The sequence below is a fragment of the Pristis pectinata genome, chromosome 24 (genome assembly GCF_009764475.1).
Source record: "Pristis pectinata isolate sPriPec2 chromosome 24, sPriPec2.1.pri, whole genome shotgun sequence".
NCBI classification, from domain to species: domain Eukaryota; kingdom Metazoa; phylum Chordata; class Chondrichthyes; order Rhinopristiformes; family Pristidae; genus Pristis; species Pristis pectinata.
Window position 1 is genome coordinate 4,440,104 of NC_067428.1, and position 27,117 is coordinate 4,467,220.

The window sequence follows — 27,117 nt, forward strand, 5'->3', positions numbered from 1 at the left end:
GCCGTTCAACAGCTTACAAAAGCCTTTCATACTGGCATTTGAGAGAGATTGTGGAGGATTCTGTTTAAATTTGGCAGCCTTTAGAAACTTGTCTCCATCCTACGTCTCTACTTGATGACATACAAGCCATGATTCTAACCAATGGATTCAACACACAACCAATCCAAATGCAGATGGGAGCTAAGCAAGCATGAAGCATTGCATCAATACTTTTCCTGCCACAATATTGCACCTCAGCTTCAACAGGTTTCCCACAGGAGTGGAGGGAATGAATGAACTACAGGATGAATGGGAAATTGTTCAACTATATGGCTTCACTCTCGAACCAACCTCCATCATCAAGTTGCAATATACAGAGGGTACTTGCTTATGCATTAAGTCAAGATCTAGGTGATTGTCAATTCATTCACTGAACCACATGACAGAATGGGCTGTACAGCAAAATACTAACCCGCTCCACTATGTAACACTGCGCTCAACAATAATGGTCCACAATCAGACTCTGTAAAGAGTAGACCATTTCCCACATCTCAGGAGTCACCTCTCAGCAAACCAAACATCAATGATAAACTAACTTCAGTGCAGCAGCAGGGCCTTTGACTGTCTGAGGACAAGAGTGCTGGAAAATCAAGACCCCAAACCCAGCACAAAGCTCTGGTCTACTGGGCAGCAGTGATCCCTGCCCTCCTGCACACTTCTGAGACCTAGATGACTTACAACAGGCACCTCAGAGCACTGTGGATAGATACAAACAAAGGTGTCTCTGCAAAGTCCTCCAACTCCATTGGCAGGGTAAGCATCCTACTCCCAAGCCATGCCCCCCTGCACTAACCCTTAATTACACTTAACTGGCTCCATTGGCAGGCCAAAGACAGATTAACATATGAATTAGAAACTGAAGGAGATTAGAAACTGCACCATTCAATGAGATCATGGCTGATCTGACCTGACACTGCAACTCCACGCTTCCCCCAACACCAGACTCCCCAAAACCGGCATATTCTGAGCTCCGTCGAAGCAAGAGATGACCAGGAGAGAGGAAGTCATTCAAGGAATTTCTCAAAGCCTCCAAGAAAAAAACATAACACCCTCACCAACATGCAGGGATCCTTGGACCATGACCATACAAAATGGAGAAGGAGCATCTAGCATGGCACTCAGAAACTCAAGTCTCTCCATCAGAAGCACACTGAAGCCCAGTGAAAAACATTAAAAGTCCACACTGCTTCCCAAACTTGCCCCATCAAGCACTTCCTGCCAATTTGCACCAAAGTCTGAAGGTCTTGCATTGGTCTCACCAGGTACCTCAGAACCCCAAGAACTAAAGTGCAGCAAGTTATCCTTTACCTTCAAGGACTGCCTAAGATGAAGAGGAAGGATAAACATGAGTTAGTGCAACTTTGGGTATAAGCATGAGCTTTACATGAGTTCATCCAAAAAGGGGAGGAACTGAGTCCAGCCAACAGATATTCAACACAACCCTCTCTATGGACATTCAGTAGAAGGTATGTATTAGTAACAACTGTGGCACCGTGGTGACTGATTGGCACCAAAATCAAACACTGGTCACAACTACCAATTGATAGAAGAAAGGATATGGATAGGAAAATAAAATCCTTTGCAAATTCACTGGATTGATAGTAGGTAAAAAGTGAATAAACTGCAGAGGCTGCAAATCCAAAATAAGAACAGAAAATGCTGAACTACTCACTAGATCAGAGAGCATCTGCAAAGCGAGAAACAAGTTATGCTCTCAGCCAACAACCCTGAACCATATAAGGCAACCCGAAATGCCCACCCTGCACCCTCATCCTTAGATACCGCCCAACGCACCGAGCACTTCCAGCATTCCCTGCTCTTGCACCAGAACTAGCTGGTCCTGACACAAGCTGGAAAGGCCAGTTATCCGAAGTTGTTGAATTCAACAGTGAGCCCTGAGGGCTGAAACTTTGGAGTAGAGTCTGGTTCTAATGTAATCCGTGGGCAGTTTTGATATAACTCATCTTTTCCTCTCTACATATGCTGCCTGGCATGCAGGGCTTTCCCAGCATTCTGTTTTATTTCATATTTCTGGTTGTGTTTAAATCTCAAAGTTCCAGCATGATTTACATTTTGTTTCTTGTTTCCCTTTCCTCTGTTTGCCTTCTATTTATACCTCCTCCCGACATATTAGCTGCCATGAATAAGCTTTCACACCCCTCTCTCAGTCAACACCAACCTGTGTCATCCATTTTCTCACAGCCTCCACCCTCTCACATTCCCTTTATTCCTTCCATTTCTTCCCCTTTTCTGCAACTTAAAACATGCCAGATTTCTAAATTTTCTCAGTTCGGACAAAAAAAGTCACCAACCTGTGATGTTAACTCTGTTTCTCTCTCTACACGTGCCCCCTGACCTTCTGAGTATTTCCTGCATTTTCCTGTTTTTTAAAAACTTAGGAGTTAACAGTGGGCCCATTCTACTGTCCCCTGCTGTTTTCTCATCCCCGCCTACTCATCCTGAAGTATGTGGAATATCGCCAACCGGAGTTTGCAGGCTTGTGATGTTTTCTTGGGAGCTCCTGCGTTGCACAAGGATTATGCCAGAGTAGCCGTACCTGGAGAAGTCTTTTCACACACTGATGATGTCCATGCTTTGCCGCCAAGTGTAAAGCATTCAATCCTAGATTGCAACCAGACACACATGTCAGATAAATATTTGTTCCAAGTTAACATCTTCTAGAAAATAAAATAGTAGCATTTCATTCACACAGTGTAATATTTTTAGTACATTACTTAGCATGTTTGCAATAAATTCCTGGGTGCCATTTGAGCACAGTCATTAATCTGTTTACTCAACCCATCTATTCTGGATCATAACAACCTGCTAAGGCAAAATAATTTCCTTTCTTCTCTTTGGTGCCTTTGTAAGTATCTTAAATCTGTGCTTTTGAAACTGGCCCACCGTCAGCAAAAGTACTCTGCCATTATGAAAACCTCCCATAATTTTAAACATTTTCTATTAAATTTCCCTCTCGGGATCAGTAATATGGTTTGATTGTTTTCCTTTTTCCTTAGCTCCGCAATGCTGAGGCCAAAAGTGCTACTGACTCTGCTCATATAATCAGACTCAAGAGGTTTGGTGAAAGCTGGGATCTCCTCAGGCGTTGTATCTCAGCAAAATGTCAGGCGGTGCAATCGAAAACTCAGACTCTTTATTGTTTAGCCAAAGCACTACTAAAGATTTGAGGAGGTGACTGATCTTCCAATGTAAAGTACAAAAACACCGAGGCATGGTCAGTATTAAGGAAGAATCGATAATATCTGCTATTATGTTAATGTGGAAACTGTAACTTGATGAATTATGCATCAGGGAGCTGAATTTCCACCAAGAATCTCCTGATTGTCCACCAAAACTTTAGCACAAAACCTAAGAAGACCCCAAACAAACAGCATATGCAATTTGGTAACAACTGGAAAGCAGAAATTGGACCCCAAACCTACAGCTCCATTCTGCTGGAAAACTGTCTTCCCTTCAAATGAAAGAGTATCACATGTCTACCTGAGCCATCCAGTGCTGTGACATCCACTCCATGTGCCAGGAAGACCTCCAGACAATCCACATGACCCTTCACTGCTGCCAGGTGGTACCTGTGGTATAAATGGACACAACTGTTGAATTAATGGCGGAGGAACAGAGTACAACAGTATGCTAAACTTTTATAAAATAAATGGCTGGACCTCGGCTGTGTTCAGTTGTGATCAACATACTTCAGAAATCACAGGGGAAATTAGTCAGCTTGGTATCATGATGACATCATTAGTCATGCGTGGAGACTGAAGAGCTGGGAATAGTTTCCTTAGAGGAGACAAAGTAAGGGAAGTTTTAATAGGCTTCAAGATTATAAGAGATGTTGAGCAAGTATTAAGTAAATAAGAAGTCGATGGAACTAAATCTTGCCTGTGGTATACAATGCACAGCTGCCACTATATTGCAAGCTTAATGCAAATGACTAGCAGGAGCATCAGTATCAGAGAACACGGATTTAAGCTAATTATTAAAAGAGTGAGTGGAAAATGAGGAGAAATATTTTAATGCAGTGTATTGTAATCCAGAATACCATCTGAGAGGAACATACAAATAAATTTAACAGTAACTTACAAAAGAACAATGATACATGGGGAAAGAACAGGGAAGTGGGACCCATTAGGCAGCTTTTTCGGAGCTGGCATTACAGCTGAATGAACGTCTTTATAATGCTTGATTCAAAGGTGATTGCTGCGTCAATGGGTTACGGTTGACTGCTGCTTTGATTACCTTACAAAACAAGGCAAGTGAAGATTGCTTTTTTTTGGGACTTTGCATAGTATTTATGTAATGCTTAATGCTGGTCTTTAGCCTGTATAAAAGTGTGAACATTCAAAATGTCTAACATAAGAAACACACGTTTTATTTTAACTAACCAAACTTATTATATTAACTTATTTAGATATTTGTCAAACATGCTCTTAACCTTCTTTGCTTTCCTGTGAATTGCCCAAGCAATTCCAATTCTGTGTAAAGTGTAATTCCTTATGTAAATGTGATCGTAATTGATGAATACCAAAGTTTAGCAAGAAATAAATGGGATTTTATATCTTATAAGATCTCTTTATTAGTCACATGTACATTAAAACACACGGTGAAATACATCTTTTGCATAAGGTGTTCTGGGGCAGCCCGCAATTGTCGCCACACTTCCGGCGCCAACATAGCATGCCCACAACTTCCTAACCCGTACGTATTTGGAATGTGGGAGGAAAACGGAGCACCCGGAGGAAACCCATGCAGACATGGGGAGAACGTACAAACTCTTACAGACAGTGGCCGGAATTGAACCCGGGTCACTGGTGCTGTAAAGCGTTACGCTGACTGACAAAACTATTGCTCACTTAACTCTGAGTGAATAATTTTCTCATACATGCTGTGAGTTTTCAGACCATTGCTAGAATTTCCAAATCCATCTTCGAAGAGTGATCACTTTAACAGCTCAATAGCCAGGATATTTATGAGAGGTTGGGAGGGAGCAAGAGAACGCGAGGAAGAGAACCATAAGTCCAGCAAATTAATGGCAAGAAATAGTTATCATTTCTTAATTCTGATTACTGCATTGTCGAAAAACTGCTGAGTGGGAAAGCCAAGAGTGGATCACTGGATTGCAGACCCTTGGGGTTGCTCCCGACTCATGGCAAAGGTCATATGTTGAAGGGGATGTTGTACTGGAAGCATCCTATCAGGATGTATCACGGCTTGGTATGGCAACTGCTCTGCCCAAGACCGCAAGAAGCTGCAGAGAGTTGTGGACACAGCCCAGCGCATTATGGACACCAGTCTCCCCTCCTTGGACTCTGTCTTTACCTCTCATTGTCTTGGTGTAGCAGCCAGCATAATCAAAGATCCCACCCACCCGGGACATTCTCTCTTCTCTCCTCTTCCATCAGGTAGAAGATACAGGAGCCTGAGGGCACGTACCACCAGACTTAAGGACAGCTTCTACCCCACAGTGATAAGACTATTGAACAGTTCCCTTATACAATGAGATGGACTATGACCTCACAATCTACCTTGTTGTGACTTTGCACCTTATTGCACTGCACTTTCTCTGTAGCTGTGACACTTTACTCTGTACTGTTATTGTTTTTTTACCTGTACTACCTCAATGCACCCTGTACTAACTTAATATAACTGCACTGTGTAATGAATTGACCTGTAAGATCAGCTTGTAAGACAAGTTTTTCACTGTACCTCAGTACGAGTGACAATAATAAACCAATACCAATAGGAAGCAAGGATGTTGGGGATGGGGACTTGATCACTGTAGTAGCAATCAACAATAAGATTTAAGTGGTCAGGGAGAGCACTCTTGCACTTACCTACTAGGTCCGACTGCTTACTTTTCTATTCAATTTTCCTTTCTCTGTACAGTATGCTTATACAGCTGAAGAACTCACCCCAGTACCACGCTGGCTAATCTTCCTGCCTGGGAAACTCATCCAGTCAGTGTTCCTAAAGCCCTAAGACTTGAATGTATAAGCACCACTCATGCCCTGAGCATCACAAAGTACTCTGCAGCCAATTAAATACTCAATGTGATCACCTTATAATATAGGAGATGCTGCAGCCAAAATGCAAAGAGCTAGCACTAACAATATAATAATGACCAAATACTGAACGCAGAATAAATGTTGGCCAGAACACCAAGGTCTTCTAAATAATGTTCTGGGATATGTTTATATCCAGCCGAAAGAGCAGACAGGTCCTCAATTCAATATCTCGTCCAAAAAAACTGCATCTCCAGACAGTGAATCTGCCTGGATCGCTCTGCTCAAAACTCTAGAGCAGAATTTCATTCAACAAGCTTTTGGGAGGGTAAGGGAGGGGCATGGAATGCAACGCACTAGGTCAAAGCAAACAATTGGCTGCAGGCTAACACAAATAAAGTGTCTTTTCTCTGGTCACCTACACACCAAGATATAAAAAACAGAGGAGCATATACAGCAGGTAGCAGATGCCTGCTGTAACTATCGTGTTTGTACCCCCTCGTTCAACTGCAGCAGCAAGGTTAAGGGTGAATATTAATCAATGCATTTGCAGACTAATCCAATGTCACCTATTTTAATGAATGTAGTGATGTTAATTCTGAGTGACTTTAAACAGCTTCATCAAATCAATATAGAATAGAATTTATTATCCTGCCTGTTGTTAAATGCCATATATTGTGAGGGGAGATTCAGGCTTTGAGCAATAGTGTTAATAACTATTTGATAGCAAATTAGCAGCTTGCTTTACATCTGTCTCCACTGACTCCAATGCAAAGAGACATACAATCAGCTGCTGAAGCAAAGTCACCCACTTTACGCTATTACACAGGAAGAAGATTAAGCATTATCACACAGAGAGTGAAAATCACAGAAGCTGAACGTCAGCTCGTAGGCTCCTTCTCATCCCTCCATCTGGACCATAACCATATCACTGAATATCATAGCCTCCCAGACAAACACTGACCTCATTCTTTCAGGGGACCTTCCCTCCACATGTTCCGGCCTCATAGCCCCTAAACCCCTAACAGACTGCTTCTACCTCCTCTCCAGGATGCAACAAGCACAACTGTCCTGGTAGACCTACTGTTTCAGCCTGCTCTTACCCCCACCAAACTTATTTCTTCCTACTCCGACTCTACTTCTCCCCTTATTCAGTCACTTCCCACTTACATCTGTGACACCTCTGATGCTCTTCATCAATTTAACAGTTTCCATGTTTCTAGTCCCAAACAATTCATTTTCACCATGGATATCCAATCCCTCTACACCCCATCCCACACCGGGATAGTCTGAGGGTCCTTCACTTCCGTCACTTCCCAACCAGTCACCCTATGTTACTACACCCATTCATCGGCTACACTCATTCTTACATTGAAAAACTTTTCCAATTCCACTCATTTTCTCCAAGTCAAGAGTGTAGCTACAGGAAATTGCATGGGTCCTAGCTATGTCAGTCACTTCATGAGATACATGGATACATGTTTCTGCTCTCTTCAGGCATCCTCCCTCAACTCTTGTTCTGTTACGTTGAAGACTGTATTGGTGTTTTTGTATTCATGCAGAACTCAAAGATTTCATTACCTCTGGTGCCAATTTCCACCTTGCTCTCACTTTCAGACCATCCACATTTGATTTTTCCCTTCCCTTCCTTGACTTGCTTGTCTCTGTCTCAGTGGGTAGGTTAGTGACCAATAACCATTATAAGCCCACACACTCCCACCGTTACCCTGATTACACTCTCTGCAACCCGGCTCCCTGCAAGGACCCCATTCCATCTTCCCAGTTTCTCTGTCGCCTTCTAATCTGTTCTAGTAACATGACTTTTCACACTAGTGCTTTTATAGAATCACAGAATCATACAGCACAGAAACAGGCCCTTTCAACCCACCTCATCCATGCTGATTCGATGCCTATTTGCCTGCACTAGCTCTATGTCCCTCTGCACCTTTCCTATCGAAGTACCTGTCCAAATGTCTTCTAAACATTGTAATTGTATCTGCCTCTACCACTTCCTCTGGCAGCTGGTTCCTGATAAAAAAACAACCAACCTCTGTGTGAAAAACACCTCTCAGATGTGCTTTAAACTTCTCCCCTCTCACCTTAAACCTATGCCTCTAATTTTAGACTCCCCTGCCCTGGGAAAGAGACTCTATCTATCCAAGTTATGCCCCTCATAATTTTATAAAGCTCCACAAGGTAACCCCTCAGCCTCCTGCATTCCAGTGAGAATAAACCCATCCTAATCAAGCTCTCCTTGATAACTACAGCCCTCCATTCTAGGCAAAATCCTGGTGAATCTCTTCTGCACTCTCTCTGTTGCTACCACATCCTTACTGTAGTGTGGTGACTAGAACTGTACACAGTACTCCAAGTGTCCTCTAACAAATGTTTTGTGCAGCTGCCTGATTAAACTCAGTGCCTTGCCCTATGAAGGCAAGAATACCAAACAGCTTCTTCACTACCCTATCCACCTGTGTCACCACTTTCAGGGAGCCAATGGGCTTTCACCCCAAGGTTCCTCTATACATCAATGCTTTTAAGGTTCCTGCCATTTTCTCGATATATCCTACCAGAATTTGGTTTCCTGAGGTGCATTACCTCACACTTGTCTGGATTAAATTCCATCTGCCACCGCTCCACCCAACTTTCCAGCTGATCTATCCTGCTGTATCCTTATACAACCTTCTTCGCTATCTAGAAACATAGAAAAACCTACAGCACAATTCAGGCCCTTCAGCCCACAAAGCTGTGCCAAACATGTCCCTACCCTAGAAATTATTAGGCTTACCCATAACCCTCTATTTTTCTCATCTCCATGTACCTATCCAACAGTCTCTTGAAAGACCCTATCATTGTCGGCAGCCCATTCCACACACTCACCACTCTCTAAGTAAAAAACTTACCCCTGACATCTCCTCTATATCTACTCCCCAGCACCTTAAACCTACGTCCTCTTGTGGCCACCATTTCAGCCCTGGGGAAAAGCCTCTGACTATCCACCCGAAGAATGCTTCTTCGCTATCTACAACACTTATTTTTGTGTCATCTGCACACTTACTAATTAGATCACCTACATTCTCATCCAAATCTTTTATACATATTACAAACAATAAAAGTCTCAACACCGAACCCCATGGCACATCACTTGTTACAGACTTCCAGTCAAAAGAATACCCATCCACCACTACCCACTGCCTCCCATCACCAAGCCAATTTTAGATCCAGTTTGCCAACATGCCTCGAATACCCTGTGCCTCTTGAACCAGTCTACCATTCTGGACCTTGTCAAAAGCCTTACTGAAGTTCATGTAAACTATGTCTTCCATGCTGCTTTCATCAACTTTTTTTTTGTTACCTACTTAAAAAAAACTCGATTAGATTTGTGAGACGTGATCTCCCCTGCACATAACTATGCTGACTCCTCCTAATCCGTCCCTGCCTTTCCAAGTGAACATAAATCCTGACCCTAAGAATCTTCTCCAACAACTTCCCTACCACTGATGTAGGCTTCACTGACCTGTAGTTTCCAGGCTAATCCTGACTGTCCCTTTTTGAACAAGGGGACACCATTAGCTATACTCCAGTCTTCTAGTACTGTTAAGATATCTTCCTTTTTCTTTAACTGTCATTGACAGGGCTCTCAGCCACACCTTCACCATTTCCCATGCTTTTACTCTCAATCCCACTTCTCCCAGCCAGTACAAGGATAGGATTCACCTTGTCCTCTCCTTCCACCTCACAAGTTTCCAAGTTCAACAGATCATTCTATATAATCTCCATCACCTTCAACCAGACGTATCCTTCATTCCACTCCCTTACCAACACTCTGAAGGGACCATCCCCTCTGCAATTCCCTGGTTTGCTCTTTCATCTCCACTGTCCATTCCCCTTCTCAAAGCATTTTCCAATGCAAATGCAGGATTGGCAACATCTACCTTTTATCTCTTCCCTTCCCACCAAACAGTTCTCTCCGCGAGGCAGCAATTCACTTGAACTTCCTGCAATTTTATTGCACTGTATTCAATGCTCACAATGCTGTCTCTGCACTAGCAAATTCAAATTCAGACCGGGTGACCACTTTGCAACACACCTCCATTTAGTCTGCCTGGGTGACTATGAGCTTCCTGTCAACTGCCATTTTAATGTCCATCTCAATCCCACTCTAACCTCTCTGTCTTTGACCTGTTCCAATGATGCCCAACTTAAGCTCGAGGAACAGCATCTCATCTTCCTTCTGGCCACGTAATGGCCCTCAGGACTCAATGTTGAATTCAATGATTTTCAGTAACCATTTTTTGGCTAGATAATTTACTTTAAATTTATTCCTTTTTCTTCTTTGTCTCTCATTAACAGAATTTAAAGTAATGGTTGCCTTGATAACTTTGGCCTACGTCCTATCACCAACATTCCCCCTGTCCTCTACACCTCTCTGTAATTTAAAATACACTCATTTCTCACTTTTCTAGTTCTGATGAAGGGTTGTTGACATGAAACTTTGACTCTGTTTCTCTCTCCACAGACGCTGCCTAACCTGCTGAGTATCTACAACAGCTGAGAACAAGATTGGTGGCTTTGTTCCCTTTCCCGATTGTTAAAGCAGGAAGCTTCCTGCCCACCCAACACCCATTGCCTTATTTTATTCCACTGAATGCATTATAATTGGCCCACAGTTTTAAAATATATTTCTCCAAATGCAGAAAGTTCCGTACTCACGCTGATTGTCCCTCGGTGTCGAGCTTTGTCGCGAGGAGAGTCCTTTTATTGAGGAGTGAGGCTACTTTCTCTGCATCACAGACAGCCACAGCCTGCAGTAGCTTCTCGTCATATTTACTCCAGTCCTGGCTCTAAGAAGACACAGGGCCATTAAAGGAAGACTTGAATTTATATAGCACCTTACAACCTCAGAACATCCAAAAGCACTTCTGAAGTCTGATTACTGTTGTAATTCAGGAATTGCAGCAGCCAATTTGTGCATAATATGTTCCTACAAAGAGAAGTGAGAAATGACCAGATAATCTATTTTGTAGTAATGTTCATGAAGCATGGATCAAGACACAAAACAAAACAGCCCTGCTAACTGCAACATTAAATATTGCTTCTAATATGAGCGGCCAGATGAGAATTCAGCTTGCCATCTCAGTCAACAGCACCACTGACAGTGCAGTACTCCCTCAGCATTGCACCGGAGTGTCAGTTTAGGTTTTGCCTAACAAGTTGCTGGAATGGGACTCAAAGGAATGGGACTCAGTGGAATCCTGAGACCCTGTGAGAAGAATGCCACAAATTAACCCAGGACTAGCATCTAGAACTGCTCCTACAGCTTCGCATGCTTCTGCCTTGGTCTCATAACTCAGAAAGTTAGTACTTCCAGCAGCAGCAGAGTGTAATAAGTGGACAATTTTAAGTCAATCCCCTATGTCTAATGTGGTGATTTTGGACACCATGCTCTTGTAAGGACGACGATGCCTTAGATAGGATACAGAGAAAGATTAATAAGGTACCTGAGAAGAGGGGCTTCAGTTATATGGAGATCCTGGATAAGATGGGATCATTCTCAAAGCAAAGGAGGTGAAGGGGAGTAAAAATAAAAAATGCTGGAAACACTCAGCAGGTCCGGCAGCCTCTGTGAAAGAATTCTGAAGATGAGTCTTCAACCTGAAATGTTAACTTGGTTTCTCTTTCCACAGATGCTGCCGGACCTGCTGAGTGGTTCTGACATTTTCTAGTTTTATTTCAGATCTCCAGCATCTGCAATTTTTGAATTTCAAGATGAAGTGGAGACTGGATAGAGGTATTCAAGCCAATCATGGACTTAGACTCAAATGAGCACTGAAAGAACCCATTTGTCCAATATATCTGAAAGAGTTATCCAATTAGTCTAACTCACCCTACAACCGAACCTTAATCTGCCCTTTGCCAGACTAAAAGGGGTTCACCCTTCTCAGGATCAACTGGTGTATGGCCATGGGCTACAAATTATGCAGTTTAATATCCAGGGTTCTGGTAGGAACCACAGTGCCTTCAACCTGCAACTCTTTTCTACGCCGGCTGCACAATCCAACACAGAATCCCAAAGGGTAACTACTGGCTGACAAGGATTATCTCCTGATAACACAGTTCATCACTTCAGTGTGCAATCCACACGAATGCACAGCAGGTAAAATCCAAAGTGACACACATTCTGGCAGAGCAGATTATAGGTATCCTGGAACAAAGTTTACACTGCTTGGATCTCTCTTAAGGAGACCCTCAGTACTTAACAGAATAGGGTCCTGTACAATGTGGTGATAATGAGGGGCAGCTCTTGAGGTATAGTGACCAGCTGATAAGCAGGAGCTTTATGGAAAATTTGAACGAGGAGGAAGGAGTGGAAAAGGATGAATATTCTACCTCTTCCACTTTGTCCTGGGACTGGGCTATCATCTTAATGTGAGGCAAGGCAAAAGCAAAATACTGGAAATGTGCTGGAAATCTGAACTAAGCAAATGAAAATGCTGCACTCAGTAAATCAGGCAGTGCCTCTCCATGAGAAAATAGCTAAACTTCTAGATTGATTGCTTAAATCAGAACTATGGAAAGGGTGCAAAGCTGAAACATTAACTTTGTCTCTCCTTCCACAGTTGTTGCCAGACTAACTGAGTATTTCCAGTATTCTCCTTCACAAGAACATAAGAAATAAAGGAATAAAAAAAATAAGCAATAGGCCATTTGGCTCCTCATACTATTCAATAATTTTTGTTGGTCTTTTAGCTCAGTGCCACTTTCCTGCTCTAACCCTATATCCCTTGAATTCCCTCAATATCTAAAAATCTGTGGATTTCTTTCCTGAATACACTTTCCTGCTCTGGGTTACAGAATTCAAAGATTAACCACCCTCTGCTGAAGAAGTTTCTTCTCATCTCTGTCCTGAATGGCTGACTCTAGCCAGAGGAAACATCATCTCAGTATCTGCCATTTCTAGCCCCTGAAGAACCTTCCATGTTTCAGTGAGATCATCTGTCATTCTTCTAAATTATGGACACGTAGATCCAATCTGCTTAATCTCGCCTCACTAGATTAACTCACTGTTCTGGGAATCAATCTGGTGAAACTTTGCTGTGCTTCCTCCATCGACTGTACCCTTCCTTAAGTTGGGAAATTTGACCAAAAGACAATATTCCAGTTGCCGTCTCACTAGGACCATATATAACTGGAGCAAGAGGCCTCTAGCAGTCAAATCCTCATGCAATAAAAAACAACTATTTGCCTTCCTAATTGCTTCCTGAACCTTCATATTAACCTTCAGTAATTTGTGTACAGAGATACCCAGGTCCCTCTGAACACCAACACCTTTCAATCTCTCATCAACCTTCTATTTTGTCTGCCAAAGTGGATGCCTTTGCGTTTTCCCACATTATAATCCAATACACCACGTGTTTGTACTAAGATGTGTGAAGATGCAAATTGGTGTCCATGACCACATGCAAGAGGCCACTGAACCTCTTGCAGCAAAGGCTCTAGATTCTCAGGGCTAAACTCCCAGCACGGATTTCCAGGGCTTACTGCTCCCACTTCTGGATGTTTGAGGTTTTTGGACTCCCATGGATATAGAATACCTCTCCTATTTTTCATTGCTTCCACCAGAACATCCAGTGAAACTTTAGAAAACCTTAGACTCACTCTCTCTCATGTTGTGCTTCGTTCAGTGATTGCCAGTTAAATTCCCTTCCTTCCGGACAGCCTGTACCTGCTCAGCCAAAATGTAACCTCCCTTTAAGAGGTCCAGGCATATTAAGTAGCACAGGGTAGCTTTGCGTGGAGTTTAGCATTCACAAAGTTCCCTCCACGATGATGTACTCTGCCAATAAACAGTGTGGTTGGCACTTGCTGGACTCTAGCATCAATAAGATGGGCAGGCAGCACAAGGTTGGCCTGCTGCCTAGACTATAATAAACAAGCACAGCTAATTTTGTGTCATAATTCCTGGGTCACTTTTCGTGGGATATCATATGCACACACTTGAGAGTACAGTGTTTATGCAAAAAGAGCAAATAGTAGTAGAAATGCAGCCAGACCTAGTGCACTCTGAACAAAATCCTCTCTGTTATTTTAAGCCTCTCAGAGAAGAATTTAACAGTTAATACAAGTGCATTAAAGGATTTACTCCTCAAAAGGCATACTTTAGTTGTTTCACACATGAACAATCATTCCACCCCAGACTACAAAGCTCATTATTAATAACATCTGTAATTATTCTGCTGTGATATATGAAATACGGGAGATCCTTAGTTCTCTGGCTGTCCCTGCATCCACCCATCCCCTAGAACCCCAGGTGCAAGTCACACCTTGTACAAAATGAATGCACGTTCACCAAAACAAAGCTGAGCTTCAAAGGCAATAGCTTGGATTAATGCAGAGCAGCATCAGTGCTCTCCACACGGGTATGGCTGCATGCAGCAGTGGGAACGTGGGGAGGATGAATATATGAGAGAGAGGGAGGGGGGGGGGGGGAAGAGAGAGAGAGAGAGAGAGAGAGAGAGAGAGCAAGCAAACATACTGACAGAGAGGCAGCACAGAGACAGATGCGTTTCATAACCAATCGCAGACACTTGACTGCCATGCAGCTTCAGTGGATAATGCCCCCACAGCCTTCCTCAGATAGCGTCCTGCTGCTGTTCCTCTTCCCCAGCTAGGGTCAGTCCTACAGCACAGCCAAGGCTCTCCTTCACGAATGTCCATGCCTCCATTTCTCCAGCACTGCAACCACACTGCAGTTTACTGCAGCATCTGCACTCTAATCTATTCCTTCCGCGAGCTCGGAGATCACAGTCAGTTTGGAGGATAGCATACAATGACGCAGGACCAGTTATCTTGTGTCTAGCTCCTAACAGCAGCATGCAATTCTCAGGGTCATCAATCAACCACTCTGCATTTAAATACAGCGCCAGAAATATATGCAGAGCTGCAATCAGCAGTCAATAAGCTGCTGTGAGCTTGCCTGCTTGCTCACAGGACAGTTGGCAGTTGTAGGGCGTCGCTCTGAATTAACACCTCACACACGTAAGCTTTGATAGATTTATGGATAATATGTTTGACTGTGCAGCCAGATAGCAGGCAAGTCAGATCTTCCTGCACCCACAGGATGAATCCACCCTATCAGTTGCCAAGACACACATTGGACCCATAAACCTCTTCTCTTCCCCACCACACCCCACAGGTAACAGAGGGGCCACAACCTACTAACATCAGGCAGCATCAGACAGGTGGCTGAAGGCATGGCAAGGTTTTCTAGGGGTGGTGCAGGGAAGGGAGAGATCCAAGAAAGGCTGCACACCATGGCAGTACAGATGCGAGGAGAATGGTTGGTGATTAGGAAGCAGCCTCACTCCAGGAGAGGGAGTGTGGTCAGCAGCTGGGGAATGAGGGAGCAGAGGGGTGGTGGAGTAAAGAGATGGGAAATGGGGGGGATTGAAGAGGGAAAGTGAGCCAGGGCTGCAAGTGAGAAGCAGGGAAGGAGTGAGTGAAGGAGGAAACGGCTGAGGGGGAGGATGGAATTGAGGGAGGAGATTTAGAGGAGTTGTCGGGGAGGAGGGGACTAGGGAAAGAGGAGAATGGGGTTAGGAGCTGAAGGAGGGTGAAGGCAGAGTGTGGACAAGAGCATGTTTGTTTGTGTGCATCTCTGTGTGTGGACAGAGTGTGTGTGCCTGTGGTTAGAATGTGAGTAAGTGTCTGTGTTGGTGTGGTAAATCCATGCTGCAGAGCCTTGCCTCGACTTGTCTTGGACCTGGCCACTGGATCAAAACTGATAGTTGGTGTGCATCGGCCATTCCCCGTTAAAAGAGATCATGCATATGTACCTGGTCCTTCTGAAAATGAAGCTTGCAACTTACATTGTCAGGACCCTAAGGAAAACCCCAACAGCAGCAGACTTTAACAGCACCGTTGTAGTCCGACAACTCAGATGCTTAGACATCGACTTCATTGTCCTGAGGGAGACACAGCAGACACGAGATGGCCGAGTCGAAGAACATGGTGGCGGGAGCACCTTCTTCTGGAAGGACAAGTTGGAAGAAGAATGTCATCATGGTGGGGATGGCTTCATCATCAATAAAATCTATTTGGCTCCTTCGGAACTTCACCCATGGGGCAAATGAACACCTGACCCTTTGGCTCATTCTGTCACAGAACCAGCAAGCTACAGTCATTGGTACATAATGTCTGGCTCTGAAAGCAACAGACAAGACTGAAGAGGACTGTTACTAACACCCTGGGCTAAACCCTGACCCAAGCTACAATGGGAGACAAGCTGATTCTCTTTGGTGATCTCAGTGCCAGAGTGGGAAAGGGCATAACCCTCTGGAAAGGTGCAACCGACTGGGCAGGAAATAGGGAAAGCTAACTCCCAATGGAGTCCACCTGATGTAATACTAATCAAATAGTATTGTCTTAACCAGCACTCCATTTCATTAAGATACAAGTTCCTGAGTAGAATAGTGGGGATGAAAATCGAAGAGGGTGGTTGCCATTTGGAATGTACTGCCTGAGAAGGGGGTGGAGGCAGATATTGTTACAACATTTTAAAAAGTAATGGGTGAGCATTTGAGTTGTCAAGGCTTGGGGGGGCTATGGTTCAGGATCTGGTGGATGGGATTGGTGTAGGTGGGTGCTTTAGGGTTGGCATGGACATGGTGGGCCGAAGGGCCTGTTTCTGTTGTATGACAATGGAAGTACAAAGCCTCATGGCAGCACTCTCCATTCTTGCTCTACGATATCCTCCGAGCTTTACCCGCCTTTTCAGAGGGGTTGACATCTGCTGGACTGACCACTGCCCAACCTTTTCTGTCATCTTCAGCAAGCTAGTGACAAATTGATGATTGCAACAGTGTCATTGCACAGAAAAATCAATACTCAGGGACTCAAACACCCTGCAAAGAACTTTCTATTCCGTGCCTCATGGACTATCTGATAATTCCCAACTATGGGAGCCATAGAGAGTTTCTAGTCTCCCCTGAGATCCACCATAATTAGCACTTGTGAAGAGCTCTCAGTTTCTCTACCACAAGACATCAGGGCTGGTTTGATGAGAACAAACAGGAGACCCAGGAGCTAATACATCGTAAATGTAAGGCATTCTTAGATTGGAAGCACAATTCACGGGTCAGAAACATGGCTCCACAGGATCTAAAGGCTGAGATCCAATAAAAAAAAGCTCATGACCTAAAGAACAGATGGTGAGTGGAAAAAGTGCAGGGTCCAGCAACTTGTTGACCATTACGTTGGTTCTGGTGAAGGTCCAGTGAACTAAGCTGATAAATCTGTTTCTCTCCCTAAGGACATTGGTCAGACCTCATCTGGATTACTATGCGCAGTTCTGGTCACCCCACTACAGTGAAGATGTGAGAGGGTACAGAGGAGATTCACCAGGAGACTGCTGGGGTTGGAGTCTTTTAGTTACGAGGGGAGACTGGAGAGGAGAGGACATGATTAAGGTTTGAGGAGATAATTAGGAATCGGCTCCCCTAATCAGAGGTGGATAAAACTAGAGAACATCGATTTAGGGTAAAAGGTAAGAGATTTAGAGGGGTTTTGTGGGGGAACTTTTTCACAAAAGAGAGTGGTGGGGACCTGGAATACACTGCCTGAATGGTGGAAGCAGAGATGCTGACATCATTTAAGAAATGTCTAGATGAGCACCTGAATTGGCTGGACATCGAAGGCTATGGACTGGAAGATCGATTAATACGGATGAGTGCTCACTGGTCAGTGTGGATCTGGTGGGCCAAATGGCCTGTTTCCATGCCATGTGACTCTATGACCCTAAAATGGATCTTCCACCCCAGTGGCCAGAGAGCTCCTTCCAGAGTGGCAACGTGGATTCCATCGATCAAAAAGCACAATAGGCATGATCTTCAAATCCATGAAAGGAGGAGGGAGCAGGACCAACCACTGTGCATGGGCTTTTTTGTCCTTGCAAAAATTTGAACTCCATCATCTGAGAGGAATTATGGAGGATCCTTCTCAAATTAAGCCACATCTAAAAATTCCATCTAATCCACAATGACATGCAAACCATGATCTTCAGCAATAGGTCCATCATAGACCCCATCCCAGCGCAAGCTGAGGTCAAGCAAAAATCCTCCTCTCAGTTTTCCTTATTTCATCACCAACAAGCTCCCTGTTGGCATGGTACCAACCACATAGGTGCTATGGCCAAGACAGCACACCAATGCCTCTACTTCCTCAGAAGGCGAAGGAAATTCAGCATGTCCCCAATGACCACTGTTTATGGATTCACAAATTGAGAGCATTCTATCCAGATGCATCATGGCTTGGTACGGCAACTGCTCTGCCCAAAACCGCAAGAAATTGCAGAGAGTTGTGGACACAGCTCAGTCCATCACGCAAATCAACCTTCCCTTCAGGCACTCTTGTCTACATTACCCACTGTCTCGGGAAAGCAGCCAACATAATAAAAGACCCCAACCACCCCAGTCATTCTCCCTTCTCCCTCCTTCCATCGGGCAGAAGATATCAAAGCTTGAAAACACACACTATAAGACTCAAGGACAGCTTCTATCCCACTGTTATAAGACTCTTGAATGGATGAACTCTTGATCTCTCAACCTACCTCGTCGTGGCCCTTACACCTTATTGTCTCCCTGCACTGCACTTTTTCTGTAACTGTTACATTATATTATGCATCCGCTTTTTGCTTTCGCCTTTGTACTATCTCGATGTACTTATGTTTGAAATAATGTCTGGATGGCATGCAAAACAAAGTTTTTCACTGTATCTTGGTACATGTGACAATAATAAGCCAATTACCAAGAGGACAGATGGGAAATTATTCAACTTTCATCAACTCTGCCCAAACCAAGATCATCATCTCCTCCCATCTCCCCCACAAATAGCCAAGATGTACAATGAGACTCCAACTAACTTCGAGCACTCATCATATCTTGGAAACCTTCTTCAGCAAGGTCAACCATCAATGACGAAATTTTATCCAGTCTCTCATGCGCAGAATCTTTGGCTGCCTGAGGAAAAGTGTTCAACTTCACACAGAAGCTCACAGCATATAGATCTGCCGTGATTTTCATTCTCCTGTATGCTTCTGAGATATGGACAACTTACAGCAGGCACCTCGAGGTACTGCAGAGGTAGGAGTGACACTACCTCTGTAAAATCCACCAATTTCACAGGTAGGATAGGCAAACCAATGTCAGCATCCTTTCCGATACTAACATCCCCAGCATGGAGGTTCTGATCACCCACAACCAGATCCAATGTGCAGGACACATCCGTGTGACTGACAATACACTCCTGAAACAGGCATTCCATCCAGGCAAGCAATTTCTAGGAGGAGATAGAAATTGTTTTAAAGATTTCCTCAAAACTTCCTAGAAAAAATGTAGTTCTGATTTACAGGAATTCCTGACTCAAAACCCGTCAATGTGGCAAAGAAGAATTCAAGGAGGCACCATGCATTTCCGCCTCTCTGGGAGCACTCAGAGGACAATCAACCCACCCAACCCCTCTGACCATCTCCACCTGTCCCATCTGTGGAAGAGTCAATGGATCCTGCATAGGACTCATCCATTATCTCAAAAATGCACATAGCCATAAGTAAGTCATCTTCAACCCTGAGGTACTTACTAAAATGAAGATTACACTCACTACTGTTGCTGGCAGTTGTACTGACTGCTGTGCATTGACAATTTGCTATGATATGCAGCAATTGGATTATTTCAGGTGCACTTTGATCACAACGCTTTTTCCAAATGCTTTATGTAATTCCAGGGGAAATTAAATCAGTGCCCATGTTTGCTTTCTAATGAATGCTGGCCTCTATAGTCCTGCTACAGTCCTTAAGAGTGTCTTTGTGATTGGTACGTTCCAAGGCAAAGATCAGTGCTGAGTAAGGCTGAAATAGCCATCCCGATTGACAAACCTTAAATAAGGACAATGGGGTTAAAGCTAGACTTTGCAGTTTTATTCGGTAAAAGCATAAAACATTTTGTTAATCTGAAGCACTGATTTCATATAACTCCCAGCAACAGCAGTAAATTGTGATTTTCTTTTCAGGCAGTTCCTCCTGATCGAGGGTAACTTGCTTCCTCTATGGTTATGTGTGTTTTGAGGTAATTGTATGTTAATCCAGCAAAAATTTGAGACTCTGTTTTCTCCTTAATCCTGACTGGAAGCAATGGGAAAATGAGGCAGCGATTCCTGCTTGACCAACAATTTTTGATCTTGATGTGGATTTCCCTTCCCCTGCTGCCCCTAATGTCAGCGGTGTATAGTGCTGGGTGAGAGTGTAGCCTCGATCCACCACCGATGGATAACAGCTCAGATTTTCTCTGTAGGAGCTCGTCTGGCCTGCCAACAGTGTTGTTCACGTCTGTGTACTGCCCAATATCACTGGATGCTGGCCTCTCTCCACACCAGGAACAGCATCTTCAGCCCATCACAGCACCACAGTGGTGCAGCAGGTAGTGCTGCTGCTCTACACCTCCAGTAACCCGGGTTTGATCCTGAAATGTTGTCTGTGTAGAGTTTGCATGTTCTCCCTATGACTGAATGGGCTTCCCCATGTCCTCGGATTTCCTCCCACATCCCAAAGGCATGTTGATTATTAATTAGGCGAATTGATTATTGTAAATTACTCCTAGTACTTGTTAGGGGAATCACAATGAAGTTAATGGGCACCTGTGAGAATAGATTAGAGGGAAATAAATGGAGAATGGGATTGCTGAGAGCTGGCATAGGGTCAATGGGCTGAATTGCCTCCTTCTATGTTGTAAGAAAACATACATCAGTAAAAACACACTTCACCAACCCAGGGAATTAGAACAGAATTCGAGTGATATCAGGTTGGGAGAGTAAGGGGCAAACCTGTCTACTAAATCACTCCAAAGGAGGAGAAATCTCTGATTTGTTGAAATATTAGACAGAGTTACATGACCTTGACAATAACCCATTAAAGAACAGTGAGACAGACCCATTTTGCTTCCAAGCATCCATGTTTTCCAAGCTTTGGCAACAATCTTGTATTGAAAGTAACCAAAGAATATTTTAAGGATAAACAATAGATTCATATACCACAAAAGAGGCCATCTGCCTGGCATTCATCTGCAGCTCTATGAGAGAGCTGTTTGATTATTCCCACTTCCCTCTGCTTCAATATAGCCCTGCTTTCATGAATTTATTCAATTCCCTTCTGAAAATTACTTCCGAAACTCCTTCCGTCACTCTTTCAGGCAATTCCAACTCTGCTCATATATAAAATATCACCTCAACTCCCCTCTGATTCTTCTCTCCCTCTGCATGAAGATGTAAGGTGGCACTCTAGGCTCACGATACCTGAAATGTTCAGGCATGCCCACCCTCCCTTCTCCCCACCACCACTGCCCCTCTACAACTTTCCTCACCACTGAATTAACTTGTCTTATCTCACCTTCTATCATCTTAGACTGAGGTTGAAAACTAGTATTGACTTATTGGCTGGTGAAGGAGGAAACCTGGGGTGAGGACACAGGAGAGAGGCACCATGTACACATGGGTGATAGACAGGTGTGATTTCTCATTTCCCCTTTGGTTCCGGAGCATTCTTCTACTAGCATACAGTTAATGGCAGGACCCTTACAAAGAGATCTTGGGGTCCAAGCCCATAGCTCCTTGAAAGTAGCAACATGTAGATAGGGTGGTAAAGAAGGCATCCAGCATGCTTTCCTTCATCAGTCAGGGCACTGAGTATAAGAGTCAGGTAGTTATGTTGCTCCAAAACTTTGGTTAGGCAGACTACTCCGTGTGCATTCCTGGTCGCCCCATTACAACTAATCATAACTAATCAGATTGTAGTCTCAGCTCCACATCCCTGCCCACCTGGTAAACTTCCATGCCGCTGCATATCGAGAACCTATCTACCTCTGCCATTGCTTCCACTGCTGTTGAAGCATCCTTCTGAGAAAGGATTGAGCCTTGTTCCTGCCTGAAATGGGCAAGCCCTTATTTTTAAACAGTGACCCCTGGTTCTGGATTCTCCTTCAAGAGGAAACACTCTCCACATTCACCCTTTCAAGACCCCTTAATGTCTTAGAAAATGCCAGAAACACTCAGCAGGTCAGGCAGCATCTGTGGCAAGAGACACAGAACAAATGTTTCAGGTTGAAGACCCTTCATTTCAGGATCCTCTTCAATCAGCCATCTCCCACTCTTCTGAACTCCAGTGGATACAAGTGTAGCCCGTCCAACTTTTCCTCATAAGACAACCTGCCCGTTCCAGGTACCAGTCTGGCAAACCTGGTAAGATTCCTGACATGGCTTCCCAGCAGCCTGAGTCAGCAGGGCACTGTGCCGGTCACTGGAGAAGCAAGAAACAGATGATGGCCTGGGAATTTGCCTGGGTACATATTTTGAAAACATTCTCTTTCAATGGGGAGGTAATAAATGCCACCATGTCTCAAACCAAGCAATGGTATAGTTATCAAGTTCTATAAATGTTCAGAAAAACATAATGCTACATTTTAATAAATTCCTAAACCACAGTCATGGGCTCTGACCCAGAAACAGTAAAAAAAACAGCAGCTTAATTTACAATCTGCACAAATTTCTTTTCTGATTTCAACAGGCTGCTGATTCATTAATGATCACTCTCTCCTGGCAGCCAAGGTCCATTTCGCCTCATCCATTGCCCATTGCCATCATGTTATGACCAAACGCATGCTACTATCAGGCTGACTCTCTTGAATGCTCCCTCATGTTCATGATGGCAACATCTTGACAACAAAATAAGCACAGGAAACAAATGCAAAGACATGGCAAAAGACTGAGATAGCCAAGCTGGTTTCCAAATCTCTCCTTGGAACCTTTGCCCTATCAAATCCCCCTCCTTCACCTCTCTGGAGAAGAAATTCTGCTCCAATTTTAGGATAGCTCATTTTCAGATCTTCCTCCATCTCTCACTCTCCACACTGTTTGATTTATACTTAAATCAAAACATTAGCAAATGTGGGAATGAAGCAAGTTACTTGCCCAAGATCAATTGCAAATTATAAAGTCATTACTTATTCAATGAATATTTCTGAAACACAAGTCAAAAGTGAGAGTAAGATGCACCACCTCTTTTAATTGACCTACCTCCCACTATCTGCTCACTATGAGGAGATCTTTTGCTGATTAAAAGTAATCAGCCTCACAACAAGAACAGGTCCAGTTCAGTGTGAATGGGACCCACACCAGGAACATAAAAAGTCACTTACCATGGCAGTCAGAACTTTGTTCCTTTCATGGCCAGCAAAGCTTTCAGTGTCACAGCAAGGGAGAGCACACAGTTTACAGCAAGAGGTTGAAAACAGATGGCCTCCACTCTCACACAGTTCTACACTAGGCAGCTGCTGGCTGGGCTGGATTCAGCCTGTTCCATTTGTTAGGATTGAGCTAAACCTTCAGAAAAAGAGTAGATTCTTGCTCCCACTCCAGCTTGTTTGTTTTCACAGGTAACTGTCAATTGCTATTTAAAGAGACACACGCCTTTCACAACGAGGTTTCTTTCAAAGCTTCGCTTTTGTTTGGAGAGGGAAGAACCAAGGTGTCACCTGTGTGATGATGTCAACCAGGATTAGGAGCTGGCTGCTCAGCCCCTCAAACCTGATGCATCATTCATTTAGATCAATGTTTTTGCATGAGGTCTCCACTTGTTTAAACATCAATACTCCCCTCCCCACCAGAACCTGATAACATCACAGACTCTCCTTTAGAGAAGTTGGGGCGGACCCAGGGATTGCTAGGCCTATTGCTGGGGCAGCTAGCATGCCATTCAGATGTATATTTACTTTTGCTTTTGTGAACTTTCTAACTAAATTACTTCAATATTAAAGCATCATGAACCTACTGACAGATTCACACAGCAAAAATAGAGACACAAGAGACTGCAGATGCTGGAATCTGGAACAATAAATGAACTACTGGAGAACCTCAACAGGTCAGGCTGCATCTGTAAAGTCAAAGGGATGATGGATGTTTCAAGTCAACATGCTACATCAGGACCTGTCTCTACTCAAAATGTCAACCATCCCATTGCCTCCACAGATGCTGCCTGATCCACTGAGTTCCTCCAGCAGCTTGTTTTTTGCTTCACACAGATAAAGTTTGGGAAGCACTGGTTTAAGTCATGGGTAACCTGTATATTAACTCACCCATCTATCTTGATCTGGAACCCTTAACACCCTAGTCCAAGTAAAATGGGTCAACTTCAATTCCGAAAAGTAACACATTCCCTTCCCCCTATCCACTCCCTGCCACCCACCCCAATCCTGCTTGCAAGTCTCAGGAGCATTTTAGGAGTGAAAACTTCCTCAATACCACTATGCTTCAAAAAGGGCCCGTCACTTTAAAGTTATGTCCCTTTGCCCTGGATTCCACTACTGAAAGAAATATTCTTTCAGTCTACCCCTTGATAACCTTAAACACGATAGTGGGATCACCACATAATATTCTATGCACAAGGGAACACATGCCTAATCTATGCAATCAGTTCTCATAGTTCAGTCCTGAGTTCCAGGGCCACACTACACCCTGCCAAGACGACTACATCCTTCCCAAAGTGCATGGGTGGGGACTGTTGAGATGAAAGCCAGTGCCTTAGTTGGAGGGGAAGGAGTGCAGGGTATTTGGGGGAGTGGGGCATTAGCTCGATCTTCAAGAGTTGAGAAGGAAAATCTGGGTCAGGAGAAACAAAAGATCAAGTATTCTTGTTACAACAAAAGATCAAGTATTCTTGTTACAAAGGGGAGGAGACAGTAGTGAGGCAGGGAAACATATGGTCCAGCAGAGCAGATCCAGCAGCAGTGTTTGGGTAAAGGGGTAACAGAGACTTGGGGCTCTTGGTTCAATTCCTCTACTTAATTCTCATTTCCACAGGATGACTTTCATTTGAGGAAAAATCTACTCTGTGAGAAAACATGCACTGAAAAGTTTTCTGTGGAGAGGGAGGACTTTCATGAAATATACATACAATGTGGGTATGTGTTGTGAGTGAACACCATTGTACAAGAGAACAGGAAGTTCTGGTTTAATGAGCAGCATTGTTCAGGATTTCCCCGTAAACATGCTACATAGTGCAAAAATATGTCAAAATACCTTATATATTTCACCATGGTTGGTCCCTCCCCCACCACCCCTGACCCTCCAAAGAAAATTGTCAAACACCTTTCTACAGAGACAAGAAAGGAATTATAGCCACTGCACTCCACCCCCCACCCAACCTCACCTCCAAAACCCAAGCAACCACCCCCATCCATCACATGCTTAACTCACACCCATGGGTAAAAGTTAAATTCAACCAACCTCGTTTTTACTTCCAACGGAGGTGGACTCACTCATTAGGAAATGTGCCTACTTGACCTCTTAGATGTGAGTCAGTTCCCCAGGACTCAGGAAACCTTCCAAATGGAGGGACGTGAGAAAGGATGGGCCAGGAAGAGTTGGAAATACTGACCATTCCTTCCATGATACTCTGCTTCTCTTCCCCTGATCAGCCCCTGTCCCAAAGGTTACTGATTCTGCAAAACAAACACCTAACCACAGATATTTAACCACACCCAACATCTCTTTTACTTCTCCTATAACCCCATGATCACTTGCGTCATCTGTGTTCCCTGCTCTGCAACAGAGGCTTCTCATCACAGGCCATTACACCCAACTCAGCCAAACTTCTCAATCAGACTATTTCCAGCTATGGAAGAGAGAAATAAATTCTCCAGAGAAAGTGGGGAAGAAGGTGGCCGACAAAGCTCTCATCCCTTTGGGCACCTTTGTGCGTGGCTGCATCAAGCTGTGCGTAGAGCCAGAATATGCAAACACCAGGTGTCACTGAATGCTGAGGTTCTACCTGTCCCTAGTGTTGCAAAGGATGGGCCTGGCCTTGTTGCCGTGTAACATTCCATTCAGTTGGACCTTGCTGCACTACCTGCCCTTCATAGAAAAATTTCCACAGAAAAACAACTTCAATCAAGTCCATCAGGCAGTGGTCAGCACGGAATGTTCTGAAGGCCCTGGGGAGGAGGACACGGTGGATCCTGTGGGATGGTTTCCCGAGCAGACTGTCAAAGTCATTTGGCAGAATGCCTCATCGACAGAACTAGTACCAAGACCTTGCTTCGCTGGCCGTGAGAGGGGCCTTCCCCATCAGATCCTTCCTGCACAGCTAGAGTCTCACTCCCAATGCACGCTGCCCTCGAGAGGACTGCAGTACAGATGAAACGATTGTCAACTGTGCGTTTGCCATTTAGGTGTGGAAAGGGATGCAATGGTCCTTGTCGAGGTTCAATAAGCCAAGCAGCTTCATGGCAGAGGACTCTCTGTTCTATGGACAGTACCCAGGGTGAGATAAACATCAACTGTTGCTGGAAGATTATGAACTCGGTAAAAGGCACACTCTGGTCTACCCAAAATCTGTTGGTCTTCCAGTGTAAGGAGATGTCCGCAAATGAATGCTGCCAACTGACACAGTCCAAAATGCAGGAGTATGTGCTGAGGAATGCACTGAAACAGTGCTGCCACCACAAAGGCTCTGTGAGTAAGGACCACAGTCCAGGGTCCTGCTGCAACAGGACACTTGAGGGTACAGGTCCCGTGTAAAAGTTCCTCAAACACTCATTGGTGTATTGTTTACGGAGAAGATATGACTGGCGTTAATACATTGTAAGAGAATGTATTGAATTGATGGTACAATGACTGCAGAGGAAGGCATGTATCGATTGTATTTACCGTATATATTGTGAATCAAGTACATGTCCAGTTAGTTGCTCCCATTTGTCCACTTGTTCAATTCCAGTATCCTTTTAAAAAAAGGCACAGTTCCTGAAAGAGTAAACTGATGATCCGCATTGTCCTACTTGAGTCTATAAAAAGAAATGTCCCCAACATCCTTGTTGGTTGCATCTCCACCAGCTCAGCTGTCAACAGATGATGAAGAGGACAGTTTGTATTATCACTGCTTGCTGCTATTCAGAATGTAGAGCATCACACTTTATAAACAGTGCAATAACATATGAATGCTTAATGAATATTATATGAA

At 44.0% G+C, this 27,117-nt stretch overlaps 1 protein-coding gene across 4 annotated transcripts in view; it reads right to left on the reverse strand.

Moving 5' to 3' along the window:
• The window catches only part of ankrd24 (ankyrin repeat domain 24), an 86,589-nt gene that overhangs the window by 40,373 nt on the left and 19,099 nt on the right, over nt 1-27,117 (reverse strand). For 3 of the 4 annotated variants that reach the window (XM_052037808.1, XM_052037806.1, XM_052037805.1), the window contains exons 1-4: nt 14,596-14,989; nt 10,773-10,903; nt 3,541-3,629; nt 2,597-2,661 (exon numbers count right to left, since the gene is read on the reverse strand). In XM_052037808.1, the coding sequence (XP_051893768.1) occupies nt 2,597-2,661; nt 3,541-3,629; nt 10,773-10,903; nt 14,596-14,658 (348 nt within the window). In that variant the 5' untranslated portion in view covers nt 14,659-14,989. Of the gene's footprint in view, nt 1-2,596; nt 2,662-3,540; nt 3,630-10,772; nt 10,904-14,595; nt 14,990-27,117 lie in introns of those variants that run through there. The other variant, XM_052037809.1, reaches the window with a different exon arrangement.